The 22,347-nt window shown below is 46.2% G+C and overlaps 3 protein-coding genes across 4 annotated transcripts; 1 reads left to right on the plus strand and 2 right to left on the minus strand.

Annotated features, from left to right (window-relative positions):
* Positions 1-591: 591 nt before the first annotated feature.
* On the plus strand, positions 592-6,265 carry LOC144708234 (Cyclophilin-like peptidyl-prolyl cis-trans isomerase family protein). Its single transcript, XM_078581462.1, has 7 exons — positions 592-749; positions 1,331-1,409; positions 3,737-3,784; positions 3,924-3,947; positions 4,157-4,339; positions 4,724-4,799; positions 5,980-6,265. Exons 1-7 carry the CDS (start codon positions 648-650, stop codon positions 6,155-6,157), a joined length of 690 nt encoding a protein of 229 aa, XP_078437588.1. The 5' UTR covers positions 592-647; the 3' UTR covers positions 6,158-6,265.
* Positions 6,266-6,296: 31 nt separating this feature from the next.
* Positions 6,297-9,537, minus strand: RAB1C (RAB GTPase homolog 1C). Its single transcript, XM_078581463.1, has 8 exons — positions 9,314-9,537; positions 8,417-8,489; positions 8,168-8,215; positions 8,001-8,048; positions 7,839-7,910; positions 7,107-7,262; positions 6,662-6,765; positions 6,297-6,581 (listed from the first exon to the last, which is right to left on the minus strand). Exons 1-8 carry the CDS (start codon positions 9,325-9,327, stop codon positions 6,485-6,487), a joined length of 612 nt encoding a protein of 203 aa, XP_078437589.1. The 5' UTR covers positions 9,328-9,537; the 3' UTR covers positions 6,297-6,484.
* A 1,161-nt stretch (positions 9,538-10,698) lies between these two features.
* CTF2A (FAD/NAD(P)-binding oxidoreductase family protein) lies at positions 10,699-21,260 on the minus strand. Of its 2 annotated transcripts, XM_078581696.1 has the most exons (6): positions 20,894-21,260; positions 20,664-20,810; positions 20,007-20,072; positions 19,764-19,929; positions 19,117-19,345; positions 10,699-11,291 (listed from the first exon to the last, which is right to left on the minus strand). In XM_078581696.1, exons 1-6 carry the CDS (start codon positions 21,058-21,060, stop codon positions 10,774-10,776), a joined length of 1,293 nt encoding a protein of 430 aa, XP_078437822.1. In that variant the 5' UTR covers positions 21,061-21,260; the 3' UTR covers positions 10,699-10,773. The 2 variants fall into 2 exon arrangements, with proteins under 2 accessions (XP_078437822.1, XP_078437823.1); XM_078581697.1 differs by lacking the exon at positions 20,894-21,260 and having other exon boundaries at positions 20,007-20,077; positions 20,664-20,798.
* Between the last annotated feature and the right edge of the window lie 1,087 nt (positions 21,261-22,347).

Consider the following 22,347-nt stretch of genomic DNA (forward strand, 5'->3'; position numbering starts at 1 on the left):
GTCCATGGACGAAATAACCATCCCCTCTTCAACCTTGGACGGAGGACGGGACAGTTTCTGCGTCCTGGGGGGATCATGTATCATTCTGAGAGCTCTATCTGGAAGTTGACATGTGCTGTGCCACGTGTCAAATTCCAGGTGCCGGAACGCACTGCCTCGCCCCAGACGTGGGACGAGAATGTCATGGACGGGATGGTTTTCAAACGAGACAAGACGTGGACAAAAATATTTGGATGGGACGAACTCTGGACACAAAAATTTGAACGAACTTCCAAAAATTGAGACGTAGGGCAGGATGATCTTCGTCCCGTCCTGCCCTTTGTCCACATCCTGGATGATCGTGCAGTAGACATTTGGTCATTGGCTCCCCCTTCTTCGGCAAGCTAGTAGTGGTCACCCCTCGCGAATGAACACAAACACAAACATAGATTTTTAGAAGTTCCCAGTGCTTCGTTGTCGAACAATGAACTTCCCATCCCTTGCCCCATGTTCAGCTCTCTCCCAGGTCTGGACGGATGACGGAGAGGGACGAGACGGATGAGAGTTCGTCATCCGTTTTGGACTCTGAATGGGTATAAAATGAGACAGAGAAATAGAGAGAAGAGAGAGAGAGAGAGAAATGGCGATGTAAGAGGAAAGAGGTGGAGATGAATCTCAGAGCTGTCGTACTTCTGCTCGGAGTTCTTGGCGTTGTTATTCTCTTCTCCTCCGTCCAGCGGAAGGGGGTGGCAGAGCTGAAATCGCCAAATGTACGCTTGAACTTGGTTGTTGATTTCTTGTCTTTTGTCGGCTTGATTGATCCGCGAACTTCTTTGGATGGCGCATTCGAATGCTAAAGTTGATTCATTTCTTCGGGGGTGCATTTACATTTGAAGAATACATAATTTATAGAATAATTTAGTTTGTGTGTTCTTTGAGTTTCGGGATTCTGGTGCCGGTAGTAAGATGAAGCTCACAATTAACCCATCCTTTCAAGGTATCGAGAATTAAGAGATTAAATGAGTGAATACAGAACATGTTTCCAGATTACGCGGCTAACCAGTGTCAAATCTCATGTTTTAATTTGCCACTGATTTGAATGATTTCTCCTATTTTATTCTCTCATATCTATAGTTTAGATGACTGACATAATTTCCGAACCCGACCCTCAAGAGAATTTATACATTTCGGCTATTCAGTGAGATAAAGTAACTACAATTTTCAAATGCGCAATCACTCTGCGTAATTGTATCTTTATTGATAAAATTTATCATCTTGCTCTTACACGGATACATAATTGGCACGTAATGTGGAGAACGCAATGTTCTTTTTTTTTGTGTCTCTGTCGCAGGAGGTTGCAGAGGTGGAGGAAATCCATGAAATTACCCATCGAGTTTTCATGGACATCTCTTTTGCGGACCAACTTGTGGGTATGATTTATTAAGATTTCATCTTTAAATGGACAGTTTGTTTCTTTGCTGTTTTCTCTGTGAAAAGTGCCGCCAAAATTAATCTGTTGAGACACAAAATACTTGATCATTATCAAATGGGACATAACACGAAAGTTACATATCCTTTTGGGATATATATATATATATATATATATATATATATATATATATATATATATATATATATAGAGAGAGAGAGAGAGAGAGAGAGAGAGAGAGAGAGAGAGAGATTTGTGTTTCTACTTGAGACATAATGTGGGAAATGCTTTAATGACCGGAATAAGCATTCTTAACTCAGAATATCGTCATCTAGACGACGTGTCCAGAATTAGAGGAGATCCTGGAGCACTTTCAGGTTCTTTTACAACATGACAATGGACACTAAGTAGTTTTCAGCAACAATTTCCTCGTGAGTTGATTTCCTGCATCCGGTAATGATTACTGCCTTCTTCAAGGATAGGTCTGTACGACTGTAATCCACTTTATGTAATAGCTCGAAAATTCATCCGTTCAAAACGCATGGAAGATTCATATGAGTTCAATGAAAAGTGTTGGATTAAGCGCTTACATACTGTGCCAAAAGCTATCGCTGATTGTGATACGAACCTTGAGCTAGGTTCGGATCGGAAGGGGAAGAGGACAAGGCAAGGTAGGGAATTCCCGGGGTAGAGAGGTGAAACTGGAAGGGTAAGAGAGGAGGCCGAGCAGGGGGGGGGTAGGGATCGGCCGAGGGAAGAGCCGCCTGAAGACGTGGTGATGCAGAAACGATCGCGGGGACGGGGATCGTGGAGGGAGACGGAGCATAGAGGTAGGAGAGACGAGAGGGAAGGGAAGTCACTAATCACTTAAGGTCCAACATTCAACTCTCCCCCCCTTAGAGGGAGGGCTGGGCTATTTAAATGAACATAAAAGGAGGACATGACGAGAATGCCCTCGACGTGGCCCAGGAAACCTATCAGATTGCAAGGGTGCTACTTTTCATTGTTAAGCAGTATGTTGTTCGTCAGCAAGAAGTATAAAAAAACTACACTCTACCTTTATTTCCTATCTACCCTAGCCGTTAAGCCCCAATAGTTACTCTACAAATATTCTCTTTCTCTTAGTTACTGAAATTTCCTTACTGTTTTTGATACTTCCTCTTTTCTCATACTCTTATAGGGATTGTATCAGATATTTTCTTTTTGTTGCCTATCGACATAGTTTCTTTGGTTAGGGTGCTTAGTAAGTGATAGGATCCTGGCAAGGATCCGATCAAAATGTGCCCTGAGTTTATGTAATGGGGAAGAGCCAGTAAGAATAAGTTAGATAATCAATGTTGATGATGAACTTAACCAATGGAAGATATTCAAAAGAGCATGGTAGAGAATTTTTACGTGCCTGATTTCACCTTGGAGCTGAAATTTTTTGATAGGTTCTACGGGCCCGTCAACGGCACTTTTGTCATATTTCCCTTTTTACAATTCCTTCAAATAGCACAGCCCTCCTTCCGGGGAGGGCAGACTAGAAGCTTGGTTCTGAATTGCTCTTGGGTGTTGCCCCTTCCCTCTCGTCTCCTCTATCTCCACTCTCCGTCTCTCTCTACGGTCCCCATCCTTTGCGATCGTCTCTTCCTTCACCGCATCTCCAGGCGGCTCGTCCCCGGCCGATCCCAACCCCCCTCTGCTCGGCTTCCTCTCCTACCCTTCCCATTTCGCCTCTCTACCCCGGGAATTTCTGCCTCATCTCGTCCTCCACTCCTTCCGATACGAGCCTAGATCAAGGATCGTATCATTTTTCTTCCCAAAATTATGTTTTGGACTGTTGGGTCGAAACTGTTGGCCATCTCGACCATCACTGAATACTGTTGCACTTTAATTAAAATTTGAAAAATCTTCAATTTTCAGAAGAAATAATAAAATATTTGTTTCTGTCCAAAATAAATTGTAATAAATCACTAAAAATATATCTGCATGGATGTGAAGGTTGGTACTTTTTGAAAGGTAAACACGCAGCCGCCTATCGAGTATTGTCTCAGAACTGTGCTCAGACTATTCTATCAAAGTCTGTTGGCTCATCTTTGGGACTTTTTTCAAGAGCAAAATATATTTTCATGATCATGTGTGAGCATTAATTATTTCTTCAACAACTGCAATAACCTCTGCAAAACCAAGGAAGACAGTAAATTACATATGTCCCTTAATCCACCCGACAATAGATCCATTCGATATGTTGAAAAAAGTTAAATATTTTGAAGTTCTGTATACTTTGGGATCCTACTTCCTATTCTATGGGGTGACATTTAATTTTTTTACACTTAATTTCCACAGGGAGAATTATTATTGGCTTGTATGGGAAGGTTGTGCCAAAGACTGTAGGTAAGCTCATTGTTACTCTGACTTTTTGTTGATACACGACGCAAAGAACTTAAAATTTTACATGTCTTCTCAATAAAATCGTTTCTTGTTTTCGGCCCGGGGGATGAATCCACATCTAACTTGCACTCATTTTCTACAGAAAATTTCAGAGCTCTTTGCACAGGTGCTGGACTTGGCTTTGACATAGGATCTGGCATCGAGGATGACGATGACAAATTCATTGTACCCCATCAGCATCTCGACATTAGTCTCGTACACCAAAAGGATGACGACGAGGAATTAGCGATCATTGCCTAGTTGATCTGGGCATATCTTTTCAAAATCTTCCTGTGGGCCGAAGAAATCTCATTCTTTTGTGTTTTCTTTTCTTAGGTAGCATGGGGGTGGGGTCCAGTGGAAAACTGCTCCATTATAAAGGAACGCATTTCCACCGTGTAGTTTGGGGGTTTGTGATCCAAGGGGGGGACTTGGTTTATGGCAATGGCTCCGGAAGCGATTCCATTTATGGCAGGACCTTCAATGATGAGAACTTCACTTTGAAACATTCACAGGCTGGTGAGAGAAACTGCACCTGTTTGCATCGATCTTATGTCTATCCATGCCTTTCCCTTATAAATATCATCTACTTTTTTTCTTCCTAATTCAGAGAAACTTATCTTTCTCAATCCATCCATCTTTCTTTCTCTATCATTCTCTCTCTCTCTCTCTCTACTTTTACTTCTTTCTTTATAAATCTCTCTACCTTTATCTTTCTATCTTTTTTCTTGAAGAAAATAAGGAAGACCACCCGAAACGGTGCCCAACCTTCTACTGTTAAAGATTAATATTAAAGATTATATTTCTATCTTTGTATCTCCATCTCTCTCTTACTTCCATTTTGCTGATGGTCTTCCCATTTTAGATTTGACCTGTTTTTCTTCTTTCGTTACTGTGGTGCAGGCATCGTGTCCATGGTGAACTTTGGGCCCAACTCGAACGGTTGTCAGTTCTTCATCACCACAGTGAAAACAAGCTGGTACAGCCTCATCTCACCCATAGTCTATTGATTGACTAATCATATCAATTTCTCTTTGTGTGTGTCTTTCCCTCTTTCTATTTCTCTCTCTATCCCTTTTAGTCTCCCTCTTTCTCTCTCCCCACGTTTCCTCTGCCAATATCTCTGTCTCACTTATAATCTTTCCTCTCTTTTATCCATCTATCTCATTTTACACCCGCACACTCTCTCTCACACACATCTATCTCTCTAGGTAGTATCTCTCTCTTTCCCTCATTGTCTGTCTCTCTTTATATTGCTCTCTATCTCTTTCTTTATTTACTCCATTCCCCATCCATCTATATCTGTCTATGTGTTTCTCTTACTCTTCTTATTTCTCTCTTCATCTCTTTCTTTATTATCTCCATTCCTCATCCATCTATATATGTCGATGTGTTTCTCTTTCTCTTCTTGTTTCTCTCTCCACCTCTTTCTTTATTATCTCCATTCCCCATCCCTCTATATCTGTCTGTGTTTCTCTTACTCTTCTTGTTTCCTCTCTGTCTCTTTCTTTATTTATCTCCATTCCCCATCCATCTAATATCTTTCTGTGTTTCTCTTACTCTTCTTGTTTCTCTCTCTATCTATTTCTTTATGTTTCTCCATTCCCCATCCATCTGTATCTGTCTGTGTTTCTCTTACTCTTCTTGTTTCTCGCTCTGTCTATTTCTTTATATTTCTCCATTCCCCATCCATTTATATCTGTCTGTGTTTCTCTTAGTCTTCTTGATTCTCTCTCTATCTCTTTCTTTACTATCTCCATTGCCCATCCATCTATATCTGTCCATGTGCTTCTCTAACTCTTCGTGTTTCTCTATCTCTTTCTTTATTATCTCCATTCCCCATCCATATCTATGTCTCTGTGTCTCAACTTTTATCCATCTCTATTCTCATGCACTCGCTCTCTCAAACACATCTATCTCTCTTGGTAGTATCTCTCTCTCTTCCCCTCCGTACATTGCTCTCCATCTCTTTTTATTATCTCCATTTGCCATCCATTTATATTTGTCTATGTATTTCTCTCTCATCCTGTCTCTCTCAATCGCCCCGTATCTCGCAATCCCTCTTTTATTTTCCCTACCCTTTCCAATATCACTTACATTTTTCTCTCCATCTATCCATCTATCTACATATCTCTCTGTAATGGACGGAGCAAATGCAGGTTGGACGAGGAGCACGTGGTGGTGGGGAAGGTGATCGAGGGGATGGACATCGTCTTCACCATCGAATCGTCAGCCGGCACGTACCGCGGCAAGCCGCGCCGTAAAGTCATCATCTCCGACTCCGGCGAGATCTCCACCTCCACCTCCACCTCCAACCCCACCCCACCACAACAATAAGCCCATCCCATATTTTCACATTTCCCTTGGTTTTTTTAAATTTTACTCATCAAACTATAGCAAACCAGGGAGGGAGGTGATATGTTTGTTATTTCTGGTGGGGACGGATCTCTTTGTGTTTTGTACAAAAAAAGAAGACTGGAAGAAAAGAGAAATATCAATGCACCAGTTTTTGTCCAAGCAGTCAAGGAGAGGGACAGAGAATACTTTCCAACAAAAAAGAGAAAAAAAAAACACAATTGAAGGAGAAGAAATATTCATGCAAACCATGGGACCCGCCATCTTCTCCTCGCACTGGACCGTTGACTTTTTTATCTTCTGCGGTCATCAGGTGGAGCAGCAAGAGCTCTTCTGGTTCACCGGCTGGCCACGGATCTGCACCGTCGGCGGCCTCGCGCTGTTCATCGCCGGCTGGCTGGCCATCCTACACAGCATCATGAATCAACCATCATTATCAGTCATCCATCTTCAATCATCATCATCATTGTTATCATCGGTAATCACCTGTTCTTGATGGCGGCAGCCATCGCCATGAATGCCTGCTCCACATTGGTCGCGTTCTTCGCACTCGTCTCCATGAATGGAATTCCGATCTCGTCAGCAAACGCCTGACAGAACCATTTAGACCCATATTCAGTGCACTAATAAGATACCAGGAAACTTGGTATTGTATATAAAAGTCAAAAAATAAAACCAAAAGTAAACGGGAAAGACTGATAAAACCAGTTACTAAAATTTAAGCTCCTGGAATCCATCGAGTTCAACACTCAGAATGCCAAGGAGGCATTGAATATTCGATTTTAGTTTTTTAATAAACATAACAAGATGGAATCAAGCGCACTAAGAAAAATGTAACCATAAAAATCAGGAATTTCAGTTGTACATTATTGTTCACTAGAAGAAAAATGACAGAAATGGAATTAATCAATGCCTTGAGCAGAAAACTGACCTTGGCAGTCTCGGAAGAGACAACTTTGTTGGCGGTGAGATCGCACTTGTTTCCGACGAGGAGCTTGTTCACGTTCTCGCTCGCGTAGCGGTCAATCTCGTTCAGCCACTGCTTCACGTTGTTGAAGCTCTCCTGGTCTGTCACATCGTATACAATCTATACCCACCGCAATAAAAAAACCAACTTTTGGTTAAAAAAATACAAAGATAAAGAGCAGAGAAAGAGAAAAAGAAGAAGGAAATTACAGAGAGAGAGAGCAAAGGAGATAGATATTGAGAGAGAATGAGCAAGATACAGAGATAAAGAGAGAGAATGAGAAAGAGTGAGCAAGAGATAGCAAGATACAGAGAGGAACAGAAATAGACAGATATAGAGCCAGAGAGAGAATGAGAAAGCGATAAAGAGAGAGAGAGAGAGGGAGAACGAGAAAGAACTAGAGGGATAGAGAGAGGGGAAGAGAAATTGAGAGAGAAAAAGAAAAGAGTGAGAAAGAGGGTGAGACAGGGAAATAGAAAGCGGAAGAGAGAGAGAGAAAGAGAGAGAAAGAGGGAGAACGAGAAAGAAATAGAGGGATAGAGAGATTGAACGAGAAATTGAGAGAGAAAAAAAGAGAGAGAGAGAAAGAAGGTGAGACACGGAATTAAAAGAGGAAGAGAGAGAGTGAGAGAGAGGGTGTCTGGGAAATAGAAAGAGAGAGAGAGAGAGAGTCCAAGGGTCAAGGGAGGCTCATACTATAATCCCATGGGCACCCCGGTAGTAGCTACTGGTTATTGTTCTGAACCGTTCTTGACCGGCCGTGTCCCACTGCCAATTGTCAAGTCCAAAACCGGTAGCCCACAAAGGTTAAAAAAACACAAATGCCCGCATACAAAGATCTAAAATTTAGGCACTCACAATCTGGAGCTTGATGGTCTTCCCGTCTTGTTCAACAGTGCGAATTTTCTAAGGAAAAAGTTAAGAACATAATCAATATCAGTTTACAGAAAAACTGATTGGATCCTATAAACTCAGTGTAATTTTCTTTGATATTCACCCAGAAATGAAGCTAGAAAATTACTTACAAAGTCGACACCGATGGTGCTGATGTAACTCTCCAAGTATGAGTCATCCTGAAAAAAAATAAAGAGTTTACTTACTTTCTGGCACAATAATTATTGGCACCTCGCACATGACACGATCAATTCGACTCGACAGCCCGGTGAATTGGAGTCGTCAAAATAAGAACCATTATAATTTACGTATAATAAGAACTAAAAGACGAAATGAAATCCTTGCTCATGAAACCATCAAAATAAAGATAAAATTCTCACAGCAAATCTAAGCAGAAGGCATGATTTCCCGACGCCGGAATCTCCGATGAGCAGAAGCTTGAACAAATAGTCACTAGAACCAAGAAAAGAATAAATGTTTGAGCAACAAAAGCAAATTATACGCATTCTGTAAAATTTCTTGCTAAAAGATTGGAGATTTCGACAAGCTGAATATCACATTGTCCTATACAGATTATAGCGAGAATTAAAGCCGCAGTGAATTGTCCGTCATTTTCTATTCGCAAATTAAAGTCTTTCAAGTTAATACTGCTTGAAAGTTTCTGGTCTAAGGACATTTGAGCCTCTTTAAATCTGGTGGTTATTGTTGGCCGAGTGAAGCCGGCTGGCCAAGCGGATCAGCAAAAAAAATAGCACACGATTGTAAAAGAAATAACGAGTGATCACAGTATTCATCCGGAAAAATAACTGCTAATTTTCAGGAATTTGAGCCAGATATTCATTGAGAGTAGAGGCAACAAAGACAGTAGTAGATAACGCAAATGAAGATGACGCGCATGACGTACGTCGCCAAATTGAAGAAACAGAAATCAGAGAATTCGTCTCTGCCAGAAATCAGACAATCTTCTTCTAATCTGACCAAAAATACGCCATTTTTGAGGTTCAACGGAAATAATTTCGACACGAGACGTCCATCATCGTCGCCAAAACATTTTGAGTCAAAACGCAGAAATCAAACGAATCTCCGACAAATCAATCAGATCTGGAATCAACACACGGATCTAGGAATCCAGAAACAAAAAAAATTGCGCGAACCAGCCAAAAACTCTACAAATGAAAATCCTAACACAACATGCGGAATCCGATCCCCGAATTACACAGATCGGCGAACAAAACGCCCAAACAAGCGAAAAAAAGAAAAGAATTGAGAGGACTCACTATTCGGGATTCATGATGAAGCAGGATCGGCTGTTCCCGGGCCGCCGGGCGGAGAGGAAAGAGGAGAAAGATTGAAATTGCGGACGGCGGATCCCTTGGGATCTTCTTCTCTGGCCCTCTAATTTAACACGGAACAGAAGAGCGAAAAACAAGAATTCCCCTGTTCAGGAGAGAGACGAGAAGAGAGAGAGAGAGAGACAGACAAAGGCCGACTAGGTTCCCGTGGGGGCAGGAAGACCATTAAATACCTCTACAACTGAGCGGTCCAGAAAGAGAGAGAGAGAGGGAAAGAGAGAGAAAGTAGAGAGAGAAAAATAGAGATTGACTAAAAGAGAGAGAAAGTAGAGAGAGAGAGAGAAAAAAATAGAGATTGACTGAAACAGAGAGAGGGTGTAGAGAGAAAAATAGAGAGAGAGAAAGAGAGAAAAATAGAGAGAAAATTAGAGAGAGAAAGATAGAAAGAGAGGAAGAGAGAAAAAAGATAGAGAGAGAAAGACAGAAAGAGAGATAGAGAGAAAAGAGAGAGAAAAAGATAGAGGAAAAGAGGGAAAGAGAAAGAAAGAAAAAAGATGGAAAGAGAAAGAGAAAGAGAGAAAAGAGAGATAAAGAGAGGGAAATAGAGAAAGAAATAGAAGAGAGGAAAAGAGAAAAGACAGAAAGAGAGGGAAATAGGGACAGAGAAAGAGAAAGAGAGAAGAGAGAGAGAGAGGAAAGAAAGAGAGAAAAGAGATAGAGAGAGAGAAAAGAAAGAGAGAAAAGAGAGAGAAAGATACAGAGAGAGAGAAAATAGAGAGAAAGATATAGAGAGAGAAAAGATAGATAGAAAAAGAAAGATAGGCAGAGAGAGAAATAGAAAGACAAAGAGAGAGAAAGATAGACAGAGACAGAAAGAGAAAGAGAGAGAGGTAGATAGAGAGAGAATGAGAGACTGGAAGAGAAAGATAGAGAGCGAGAAAGATAGATAGATAGAGGAAGACAGAGGGAGAGAAAGGTAGAGAAAAAGAGAGAGAAAGTTAGAGAGAGAGAGATCGAAAGAGAGTTTGAGAAAAAGAAAAAGAGAGAGAGATCGTGTGGAAGAAGAGAATCGGAAGGATATGTCTAAAATACCCCTATTGTGCTGACCGATTTCCTCCTCTTTCTTGCTTGCCCACACGTAAAACAAAATTATCGGATCTACTTGCAAGTCCGATCCGGACCCGATAATTTAACCAACTTCTCCATTTTGATCGTTAAAAACTAATCCTTTATTTATTGTCCAATTAACCAAATTTCCGTAAAAAATCCCCACTGTGGGCCACACTGGCGGCTAACAATCATAATTCAGCAGCCTAATAAAAAAGATTATAACACTAAAAAATATTGTAAATAACACTAAAGAAGATATATTTGATGACTAAAGAAGATTCTATAAAATAATTTGATTTTCCACGTATCAAGCGTTGACCTGCGGACAGGACCAGTCAACGGGTTTGAGAAAAATCAACACGATAGTTGGTGTGTTCCAAGAAGGGGCCAAGCATGACCAGCCTCGGGATGACGACTTCGTTCCTCAAAGCGCAGACGAAGGGGTTGTCCCACTGCAGGAGTGACCCCACCAGGTTGGACCGGACAGTCAACGGGAAGACTCGCCACCACCGCTCGGAGCAGAAGTCAGCAAGAGCATTGACGACCGAGCTCGTCGCCCCGTCAGCCACGGCCGCCGCCAGCTTGGCAGAGAGAACGGCGGCGTCCTCCAGAGCGCAGCAGCCGCCCTGGCCGAGGTTCGGAGTCATCGGGTGCCATGCGTCCCCCGCGAGCACCATGCCGCCATCGGCCCCCGCCGGCGAGACCCCCGGCCAAAGCCACCGATCAACCAGCGGCGTCCTTAGAATGCCGACATCTGGCGTCCTTGAGATCACGTCACCAAGAGCAGACGGCCACCCGGCCACCATCTCTGCTGCCTCCCGCTTTAGCACAGCCACCTCCCTGCCCCTTGACCCTGAAAATGGAGACAAGGGAATTAATAAAAACAGGCTGCTGTGCTGTTGCCTAGACATGGTTGTTCTGTTCTGTTTGTTTTAAACGAATAAAAAATTCGCACAAAAGAACCGCACAGGGCCTTGTTCTTTGTTCTGTTCTTTTTTTTTTTCAAAAACGAACAAAATTCGCACATTCGCACACTCGCATAAAACTAGAACAAAATTCGCACAAAGAGAACAAAATAACCGCACACGGGGTCTGTGTGATGTTCTGTTCGAATTTGTTTTTGTTCTGTTTGGAAAACAGAACAGAATGAACAATTCGCACAAGTTCGCACAAAAAGAACTGAACGACCATGTTGACTGTTGCCATATCAAAGCCTGATAATGTATCTCCTATTATTAGTTTAATATCGAGGCATAATTACAGTATCAACATGGAAGCGTCCACCCCAGACTTCATTTTGTCCAAATTTATCGAAGTTGTTTGTTATGACAAGATAACATGGCAAATTAAGATTGACAGATCATTTTGAAATAGGGAAGAGATTGTAATTTCTCATCTTAAAGTTACTATCCTTGAATCAGGTCAGGAAACCCTCTAGTTAGTTGAGTCATATTGGCTTGTTCTTCAGGTTTCATCTATAAGATTCGAGCGTCATGTTTTGCTGTTAGATCTCCCATCAGGGATTGGTTGATGATGATGAATTGGTAATCCTCTTCATCATCATTCATGGGTGACATGAACGAATGACGATCATGAAATCATCTGATACGGTTAAGGGATAAAGACGCTGATGATAACAAACTTATCATTGTCCACTAGTCAGTGTTAGTGAGATAGTCAGCCTTATGGGCTAATGGGCCCTATTCTATAAGCCCATTAGCCCTCTTATCATTCTCTCCCTCCTAGGGTATATGTATACCCAGCCATGTACTCTATTGAGTTATGTCATTATCTTCTTCCTTCCTCTCTTGACATGGTATCAGAGCTCCAGAGCTCTTCTATCTAGGGTTTGACATCACCCTCTCGCTGTCTAGCGAACCCGGAGCGTGACCGACGGATCAGCCACAGCGCGAGCTGTAGCCAGCCCGCGGAGCTTCCGGAGAACCAGCCGCAGCCAAAACCCTAGCCGCAGCCGCAGCCGAGCGCCAGCCGCAGCCGCAGCCCTAGCCGGAACCGCAGCCGAGTGCCAGCCGCAGCCGCGCACAGCCGCAGCCGCAGCCGCTCGCCAGCTGCAGCCACGCACAGCCGCAGCCGCAGCCGCGCGCCAGCCACAGCCGCGCACAGCCGCAGCCGCAACCGCGCACAGCCGCAGCCGCAACTGCGCGCCAGCTGCAGCTGCGCACAGCCGCAGCCGCAGCCGCGCGCCAGCCGCAGCCGCTCGCCAGCTGCAGCCGCGCACAACCGCAGCCGCAGCCGAAGCCGCGCGCAGCCGCAGCCAGCTGCCTCAGCCGCCGCCGAGGCAGCAGCAGAAGCCGCAGCAGCCGTCGAAGCAGCCGCCGCAGCCGCAGCCAGCAGCCGCAGCCGCCGCCGAAGCAGCAGCCACAGCCAACAGCCGCAGCCGCCGCCGAAGCAGCAGCCGCAGCCACTGCCAGCAACCGCAGCCGCCGCCGCAGCCGCAGCACGGGCCGCAACCTCAGTCACAACAGCCGTCTCCGTAGAGACCACGGCTCTGATGTCGGAGGAACTTTACTCCACGGGCCAGACGCGTCAACCGGCCGTTGCAGATGATGGCTTCACCAATGCAGACTTTTAACGAGAACCCTTGTCACACAAGGTTACTCATTCTCTGCCGGCGGTTCCCGACACGACGTGTCTCCAGGGCCCAAATTTGTTACAGTGGCGTCACTTTGTCGAGACTACTCTCAAGGCTCGCCAACTGTTCAAGCATTGCACACAAGCCCCGCTTCCATCGACCCATCCACACTATGCGGCGTGGGAAGCCGAGGAACACTTCGTCCTTGGATGGCTCTACACGACCTCCCTGGCACCCTCGTTCCGTGAAAGGTTCCCTCGCTGCTCCACCGTGAAGGGTTTTTGGGACCAGGCCAACAAATTTTGCGGCCGCGAAGGGGACAACTGGCGCCTCTTTATGCTCGTTGCTAAAGCCAGCAACTTTCGCCAAGGCGCACTGTCCATCTCGGACTATGCGCTGGAACACAAGAAGCTGTGGGACGAGGTGGACTACTACTTGCCGACGGATGATCCGACGTGCAAGTCATTCCAGAACACTCTTCGCCTACGCCTCTTGGGGTTTCTTTATGGCCTAAACAAGGAGTATGACGACACTCGGCGCCGTGCCCTCCATCGCAAGAAAGGCCTTCCTTCCATTGATGACTTGATGAAGGAACTCCAGGAAGAGGAGAGTCATTTTCATGTCATTGGCACTCTCTCCTCGGAGGCAGCTCGTGACTCGACTGCCCTCCTCGCCCGGCCTCCCTTGCCCACTCCTGCTCCCCCTGCGGAGGCGGCCCCCTCCGAGCTGATTTGCTCCTACTGCAGCAAGCCTGGACATCTCCGCAAGTGGTGCAAGAAGCGTCAGTACGACAACCGGAAAAAGAAGGAGGCTACCAAAGGGAAAGCTATGGTTGCCTCCTCCTCTACCTCTTCTACCAGCCCGGCGACTATTGAGCAGCTCCAAGCCGACTTGGCCCGTCTCCGTGACCAAGTGGCTACTATGCAGACTCCGACTCAGTCGACGGCACATTTTGGTGGATTTGGTGCGTTCTCTCTCCCTCAGTCTGAACAGTGGTATTGTGGTACGGCTTCTTACTCGCCTCTCGTATCGGATACGAGCTGGGTTCTTGATTCGGGGGCAACCGAACACATGACCCCGTTCAATGACCGGTTTGTATCCTACGAAAGGCATAGTGGGGACCTTACAATTCTTACAGCCGGTGGTGGACGGTTGCGTGTTGCTGGAATTGGGGCAGTGTTTGTAGACGGCCTCGGAGTGGTCAGCAATGTTCTTCATGTCCCGCCCTGCGAGCTATACTTATGTCTCCTCAGCGTTTGGTTGACAGTTTGTCCTGTTCTTTTCACCTCCAGCCTGACGGGATGTTTCTATTTGACAAGGTGGGTCGGACTACACCGATTAGGCGGGAGAACGGGTTGCTGTTGTTGGATGATGGGGGCGCTCTCGGTGCTTCCTGCTTCACCGCCAACTCCGACCGGCGGATGTGCAGCGTATGGGACGTCTCCAGTTGGCTCACCAACGGCTGGGTCACCCGCCATTTTCAGTTTTACAGCGTCTCTTTCCTTCGATGTGTACTGGATTGGACCTTCAGACTATCGTGTGTGATGCCTGTCAACTGGCGAAGCACCGTCGTTCATCTTTCTCTCCGTCCACCTCGCACTCCTCCACTCCATTATTTCGCATCCATAGTGATGTTTGGGGACCCGCCCCGCAGGCTAGCCTAAAGGGCCACTGATACTTTCAGATCTTTGTTGACGAGGCCATCCGCTACACATGGGTCTACTTGTTGACCGCCAAATCTGAGGTTGCTCCGACGGTCCGTCACTTCTGCACCATGGTTCGTACTCAGTTTGGCCTAGGTATTCAGCGCTTCCGCTCCGATAACGCCCGGGACTTCGTCAACACCGAGCTGGCCACGTACTTTGCTGACCATGGGATTCTCCACGAGTCCTCTTGTGTGGCCACCCCGGAACAGAACGGTATGGCAGAACGTCGGATCGGGTATGTCACGTCGACCGCCCGTACCCTTCTGCTGAACTATTCTGTTCCGTGGGCGTATTGGGGTGAGGCGGTCTTAACGAGTACCCATCTCGTAAACCGTCTCCCCTCCCAGCCCCTCGGTTGTCAGCCCACTGGATCGTCTCTCCAAGGCGTTCCCCCATCTCTCACTGCGGACTGGACTCCTCCCTCGCATCTTCGGGTGCACGGCGTACGTCCACGATACGGCTCCCACTCGCACGAAGCTCGATGCTCGAGCTCTCCGGTGCGTCTTCGTCGGGTACGCTTCTCTCCAGAAAGGTTACCGTTGCTACCACCCTCCGTCTCGGAGATTTTTCATCTCGGCAAACGTCACCTTTGCCGAGCATGAGTCTTACTTCGGTGATTCTACCTCGCCACGCCTTCCGCTGGTTGAGGCGTCTTCGACTCCTTCCTTGGAACCCTTTCCGTTTGTGGGACCCATTCCTCCACCGTCGCCGTCCCCAGCCACCTTCTCTCCCTTGCCTCCTACCGTCTCACCTCCCGGTGCACCGTATCCTCCCCCTAGTGCACCTCCTAACCCCGGGAAGTCCATCTCTCACCCCGGGGAGCTACCTCCTACTCTTGGTGCACCGTATCCTTCTCCTAGTGCACCATCTTCCCCCGGGGAGCCTCCCCCTACCCCCGGGGAGCTATCTTCTTCTCCCTCCTTTGCTTCCGCTCCTCCGTCGGACGATGCGTCACCCTCGTCTACTGATGATGATGCTCAGTTGGGATGGCCTATCGCCCTTCGGAAAGGGGTTCGTCAGTGCACTCGCACACCTCTCTACCCCTTATCTCACTATCTCTCTTTTGATCGGCTAAGCCCTTCCTACCGGTCCTTTCTTTCTCACATCGAGTCGCATCCCCTCCCTCGTCGCCTATCCGATGCTCTTGCTTCTCCTCATTGGAAAGCGGCGATGGATGAGGAGATCCAGTCCTTGCTCAAGAACCACATTTGGGAAGTCGTCCCACTTCCTCCTGGCAAGAGGGCGGTGGATTGCAAGTGGATTCATGCCAAGAAGCATCATGCTGATGGTACTCTCGAGCGCCTCAAGTCTCGACTTGTGGCTCGGGGGTTTACTCAGTCGTATGGCGTGGACTACTTCGAGACCTTCTCTCCTGTGGCGAAGATGGAAACAGTCCGTCTCCTCTTGGCGCTTGCGGCTCATTCCGACTGGCCGATACGACAGTTCGATGTGAAGAATGCTTTTCTCCACGGTGACTTGACGGAGGAGGTGTACATGCAGCCACCTCCCGGGTATACCCTTGGCCCCCCGGGCACCGTTTGTCGGCTGCGGAAGTCTCTCTATGGACTGAAACAGTCACCGCGGATGTGGTTCGGTCAGTTCTCTTCGGTCATAAAGACCGAGGGCTACACTTAGAGCAATGGGGATGCCTCCCTATTCTTCCGTCACAGTTCCGCGGGTGTCTCCATCTTGGCCGTGTACGTCGACGACATCCTCATCACGGGGTCCGATTCTGCAGAGGCCGGCCGCCTCAGCTCTGTGTTGGCCAAGGAGTTCGAAATCAAGGCCCTCGGCCTCTTCGCTACTTCCTCGGCCTTGAGGTGGCCTACTCCCTCCGGGGGATCTTTGTGTCACAGCAGAAGTATGCCGTTGACCTACTGGCCTTGACCGGAATGATTGAGTGTGCACCGGTTACTACTCCCATCGACCCTAACGTCAAGTTGGGTAAGGGGGAGGACTCAGCACCGGTGAACGCATATCAGTACCAGCAGGTGGTGGGGAAACTCCTGTACTTGACCCACACCCGCCCCGATATCAGTTTTGCCGTCAACCTCCTCAGTCAGTTCATGCACTCTCCGCGGGAGATCCATCGTCAGGCGGCCAACCGGGCACTTGCGTACCTAAAGGGCTGCCCCGGGAAGGGCTTGTTCTTTCCTCGGAGTATGGAGCGGACCGTGAAGGTGTACACTGATGCGGACTTTGCCGGCTCAGTTGTGGACTGTCGTTCCACCACGGGGTACTGCACTTTTGTCTTCGGCAGTCTTGTCAGTTGGAAGAGCAGCAAGCAGGACAAAGTGTCCCGCTCCAGTGCTAAAGCCGAATACCGGGCACTTGCCGATGGGGCCTCTGAAGGTCAGTGGATATACGGAATTCTCCATGACCTTTGTGTGGAGTATTCCGGCCCGATCCACTTCTACTGCAACAACAAGTCGGCAATCGCCTTGGCAAAGAACCCTGGCCAACAGGAACGGATCAAGCATATGGAACTCCACTGCTACTTCTTCAAGGAGCGCGTGGACGAGGGCATCTTTGACTTGGAATTTGTTCCATCCGCTGATCAAGCTGCTGATGTCCTTACCAAAGGATTATCTCGACCTCTCCTGCAACGTGCAGTGTCCAAGCTCGGCATGGATGACATCCATACTTCGCTTGCGGGGGGGTGTTAGTGAGATAGTCAGCCTTATGGGCTAATGGGCCCTATTCTATAAGCCCATTAGCCCTCTTATCATTCTCTCCCTCCTAGGGTATATGTATACCCAGCCATGTACTCTATTGAGTTATGTCATTATCTTCTTCCTTCCTCTCTTTACAGTCAGTCATGCCACATCTGTTCGTACTTATCATGGCTTGGTCAGCTTTTTGATATGCTCCTCCATGGAGAATATAGATGTAACCACGGACTTCAGCAGATCGTGATTCAAATTCCAGAAAAACATAAAAAATCCAAGAATGGCAATGTATAAAAGAGTCGACTTGATGAGAGGAGAGAGAGAGAGAGAGAGAGAGAGAGAGAGAAGTGGAACGAGGAAGTGAGATATGGTGGAGGGACGAGGAATCACACTCGTCTTCCTCTGAGGGGGAGGATCTCCCGCTCAGCTCCTTGCTGTCTCAAGCAGCCTTCAAGAATCTGCTGCTTCTTTGATGATCGATTGCCTCTTATTTTTAGACAAGAATTTCCACCTATTAGTTGCCTCACATGTTGCCTGACGTGGCACCAGTGAGACGACCTCTCTTCTTCCTCTTCTCCAGGTACGTCCACGGAAGACCCGTATCACTCTTCATCCCAGTATTTGGTCCACAATTAAACTGGTCAAAGCCTGTCAGTCAAAGTCAACAGCCCCTATTAGGGCTTTGCTTACCTTTAACTGCTCATAAGATTTCTTCAGCAAATTGCAACTCTTTATGCAGCTTACTTTATTGCTGGTAATTTGATTTTTTCATCGGATTTTGCATTGACTGTTATCCACTATGGTTTGTGACTTGGTCAGCAGGTCACTTGTTAAGGTCATCAGTTTATTAAACTGTCTTCCGGTTCTTGTTTACCACCTTCTGGGCAGCAATGGCTGTTGGGCCGTCTTGTGGTCATCTTCTTCTTCATCTCTCATTCTATTTACTCTATCCATGGTGTTTGACAGGACCAGATCTATATAAATGCATACTTGATGTACTAGTGTACATGTCTTTCTATTTCTCAACCCGCTAGTGTCAATGCCGCATACTGAAATATCAAGGTATCAAATTGGGAATGTCCGACTCCATCTCTCTTCCAAATCGTTTTTAATCTGGTGCGCTAAACTAGGATGAAAATGTCAGTATCAGAGTTCCCAACATTAACTGTTAAATGGGTTCTCGTCAATGGGCCATCTAACTGTTAAATGGGTTTCATGTACTAGCTGTTATCCTGACCATTATCTTGATATTGGGCCTTTTTTGCGTTCCTTTGGCCCAATAACACTTACATATAACTTTGAACACTTACATATAACTTTGACCGTTATCTTAAGGTCGTTCTTGAGATGTTGCGGGTTCTTTCTTCTTCCCTAAGGTTTTCCACTTCTCTTGTTCATTCTTCCTGGAGAATCCCTGCTCATGACATTAATATTTCAAAATCCTACGAAAAAATTCAGTTTACATTCGGAGAAACTCCTCAAGCTCCAAATACCAAATCCTAATTAAGGCGCTAATTCCGATAACGTCAACCCTAACATTAAATTCACTTCAGTAAATTCCTAAAATGAGCACAGAAAATTCTCAGATAATGATGCGGAGATGATATAAAAAAACAAGGGCAAACGAAGGTAAAAAACTTGAAGATGTACCCAATCCGCTAAAAAGTCTGTGCTAATTGAAAATTGGATAGAAAGAAATGGAAGATGAACCTGGGTCCTGGCTGTTGAAGCATATGAACCAGTAGACTTTTGTCGGTGAAACAGGGACAAAGCCGGCACGAATGCCTTGCCCGTATACATAGTTTACTTTTGGCTGCAGCCCGTGGCCATCTGGGTACTCACCGAGGCCCCGGAAAGCACAGTGACCCACAAACTTGGGCTCTGAGAAGCCCATCGACTTGGCCACTGCCGAACGAACTCCGTCGCATCCGATCACAACCTGATCCAGCTCAAGAATACTATCGATCAGTTCTTCCATCTAATGTTTGCAAACAATAACGAAAATGGCAAGCACCATCCAAAACTCTATCATTATCATCATCGTTGATGTCATCGTCCACCAGGCTCGAGTGACAGTGACGATGTCCTCATAGTCATCCTCTCAGAGACAAATGGCCATTACCATAACCATTCAGTCCATTGTGTGTGGTTACAAGTAACGATGATAACAGAGGATGAAGATTGTCTCGTCATCGTCATCCTGGCAGGGATAAAAGAGGATGGCATTGACAACTTCTTTATCATCATCATGCTGAGGACCAATGATGTGGACAATGACGACTTGTCATCATCATCATTGATTGGCAGACACTACTTTCAACAGTGCAAGTTGATTAATCAACTGAGCTTGGTCTTACCTTGGCTTCGATCTGCGTCCCGTCCTCAAGCTCGAGAAGAGTTTTCATGGCATCGTCGCCTCGAGTAATGGACTTCAACTTGGAGGAGAAGCGAATCGAATCAGGTGGGAGGCGGCTGGCCAATGCTTCCAACAGCACCTTCCTCTCCACGGCACGAACCTCTTGGCTGCAAGAAGAACCAAATCAGACCAAAAGATTCAAATCTCCCATGGATTACGAAGGAATCGGGAGGAGGACGCTTGCCTCGGATCAACATCCCGGAAGGTGAAGCTTCGCAGAAGCCTCCCCTTCGTCGACATCATTGCCAGCCTGCACTAGATCAAAGGTTAAGATAAAGATATGGTGAAAATTAAAGAGTGCTAACTTCCTGGGGGGACATTAAGATAATGTGGGAAGAGGATAATTCTCATCAATCATCCTGGGCATTTCGACCTGTCCCGAACCGTCTCACGCATTGGACGAACTGGAATGGGAGTCTTTGAGTCCAATGCGAGAGTGGCGCAATCTGCAAGTCCTTGCTCCTTAAGTGTTGCCTACACTTATGGAGTAAGGACTTGGGAAAATTAGAATTCTTCTGGCCATAGCTTAACCGACGAAGCCCACATCCCATCCACATCCCGGGATAATATTCGGGGACATGGAAGGAAAAACAGATGAAAATTGTACACACAAAGAAGAATTCAACGGCAGTTCGTTCATTCATCCCTCACAGACTCTGCAGTTTCGTTCATTCTGTAGTAAATATAGAGAAAATCACCTGAACCCGATGACAAATTGGAACAGAAAGAAAGGCATAAAGATTTCATTCTATTTTCAATTCTAAGTTCAGGACGGATGAATGTTGAAGGATTGAATTTCACGAATTTTCCACATTTGAAGATATAATTTCAGCAATCTCACCCTTCGATCTCGAGAAACTGTGTCCGGAGCTCCGCCCCCACGCCAATGGAGTCGAGAACGCGCCACGCGTTCTTGAAGAGTGTCAGAGAGGTGCCTCCAGTGCGCAGAGAGTCCCCCTGCTCGAGAACCAGAGACCGCACGCCGAGCCTGCAATCGAAGGAATACAACGCTCAATCGAAAACAACTGAAGCAATATCGTTTAATCAGGATCTCGAGATCTGAAGACTTGCTTGTGCAAGGATGCGGCCGTGGCGAGACCTGCGATTCCAGCGCCGACAACGACGATCTCCTCCTCCCGAACTCCGCAAACGCAGATTGGAGATCGGCGACGGCGATCAATCCTCGATCCAGCGCGAGAAACAGGAAAAGAACCGATCGTCCAAGCCGATGAAGCCATCGAAGGCGAAATCTGCGAGCCAAAACCGTAACCGGCCTTTGAAGATGATGATGGATAATTGCTTGCAGCCTTGTTCTTCTCGGATTGCTGCTGCGAAATTCGAAATTTGGGGCTTCGACAGCCATCTGTGGCTCGTAGTCGTTGGTACCTTGTGGACAGTGTAGTATCTTGAGAATCGGAGCTGGTGGAGTAGGATAAGACACGCTGTGCTACGCGGGTAAGAGATAAATAGGAATGTTCGTATTTAGAGAGAGAGATGGACATGCATGGAGAAGTAAAGGTAAGATGGGTAGAGAGAGAGACATGTGCAAAAGGCCGAGAGAGGTATGCAGATTTTGTGAGAGTTTTATGAGTCAGGGGTAGAGAGTAAGGAACGGCACGTCCAGGACGTGACGCCCCGGATGTGACGAGACGGATGACAGGTTGTGACGGACGGTAACGTGACGAAATGTTCGTCATGTCACCGTCACGTCACTCGGCCGAGGATTTTCCAAAAATCTGTCACATTCCCGTCACTCGTCCTCATTTCATCGCGTCACCGTCACTAGTGACGATAATTATTTTTATTTTTACATCTTATGTATATGTATTTGTTATTGTTTCATGTCACTGACCCTCTCCCTCTCTCTCTCAACTCCTCCCCTTACGATCTCTTTCCCTCTCTCTGTCTCTCTCTGGATCGCTCCCTCTTCCTCTTCTCTCTAGATCGCTCCATCTCCTTCTATATATATATATAAGTCTCTCTCTCGATCCCTCCCTCTCCTTCTCACTCTCGTTCTCCCTCTCCCTTTCTGGATCACTCCCTCTTCCTCTCTCTATTTCGGCCATTCCCACTCCTTCTCCCTCTCTATCTATGATAGTAGTTGATTTTTCTGCTCTCGCACGGTTCGGGATTTCCACGTAGTCTTAGATTATCCCTATACATCCGTTTTGATCTTAACGGGAAGAATTCAACTGAAAATTTCATCATATCGTGACATTGGATTGATCTTTCATTTGGACATTTCGTTTGAGCATTTTTCGACCACCTAGTGTGTTCGCCAAATACATGTGATTTGCCTAAGTTCCACCTTATAAAAAATACAAATAACTAATTATCGAATCTCTTTCGGGCTTTCTGTCGAACACCCTGCGGTCTTTCAACAGAAGTACCCCTCTTATTTGTTTACTAAAACGAAAACACAAAAAAATCAACTAGTTGATCATTATCACCTATTTAATAAAAAAATATAATTGTATTAAAATTCCGTCACGGACGTCATCCGTGACGGATTATTCGTCACGCCA

Source organism: Wolffia australiana, chromosome 10, assembly GCF_029677425.1.
Source record: "Wolffia australiana isolate 7733 chromosome 10, ASM2967742v1".
NCBI lineage: Eukaryota > Viridiplantae > Streptophyta > Magnoliopsida > Alismatales > Araceae > Wolffia > Wolffia australiana.

Excerpts from the sequence above, each read along its gene's own strand:
- LOC144708234 (XM_078581462.1), top strand. The coding sequence starts at position 648 with ATGAATCTCAGAGCTGTCGTACTTCTGCTCGGAGTTCTTGGCGTTGTT. Across the intron at positions 3,785-3,923 it reads GGTTGTGCCAAAGACTGTAG|AAAATTTCAGAGCTCTTTGC; the intron begins GTAAGCTCATTG and ends CATTTTCTACAG. Across the intron at positions 4,800-5,979 it reads ACCACAGTGAAAACAAGCTG|GTTGGACGAGGAGCACGTGG; the intron begins GTACAGCCTCAT and ends GAGCAAATGCAG.
- RAB1C (XM_078581463.1), bottom strand. Across the intron at positions 8,216-8,416 it reads GCCTTCTGCTTAGATTTGCT|GATGACTCATACTTGGAGAG; the intron begins GTGAGAATTTTA and ends ATTTTTTTTCAG. Across the intron at positions 6,766-7,106 it reads TCTCTTCCGAGACTGCCAAG|GCGTTTGCTGACGAGATCGG; the intron begins GTCAGTTTTCTG and ends TGGTTCTGTCAG.
- CTF2A (XM_078581696.1), bottom strand. The coding sequence starts at position 21,060 with ATGGCTTCATCGGCTTGGACGATCGGTTCTTTTCCTGTTTCTCGCGCT. Across the intron at positions 20,811-20,893 it reads ACGGCCGCATCCTTGCACAA|GCTCGGCGTGCGGTCTCTGG; the intron begins GCAAGTCTTCAG and ends CTTCGATTGCAG. Across the intron at positions 11,292-19,116 it reads CTTCAACAGCCAGGACCCAG|GGTCAAGGGGCAGGGAGGTG; the intron begins GTTCATCTTCCA and ends CTCCATTTTCAG.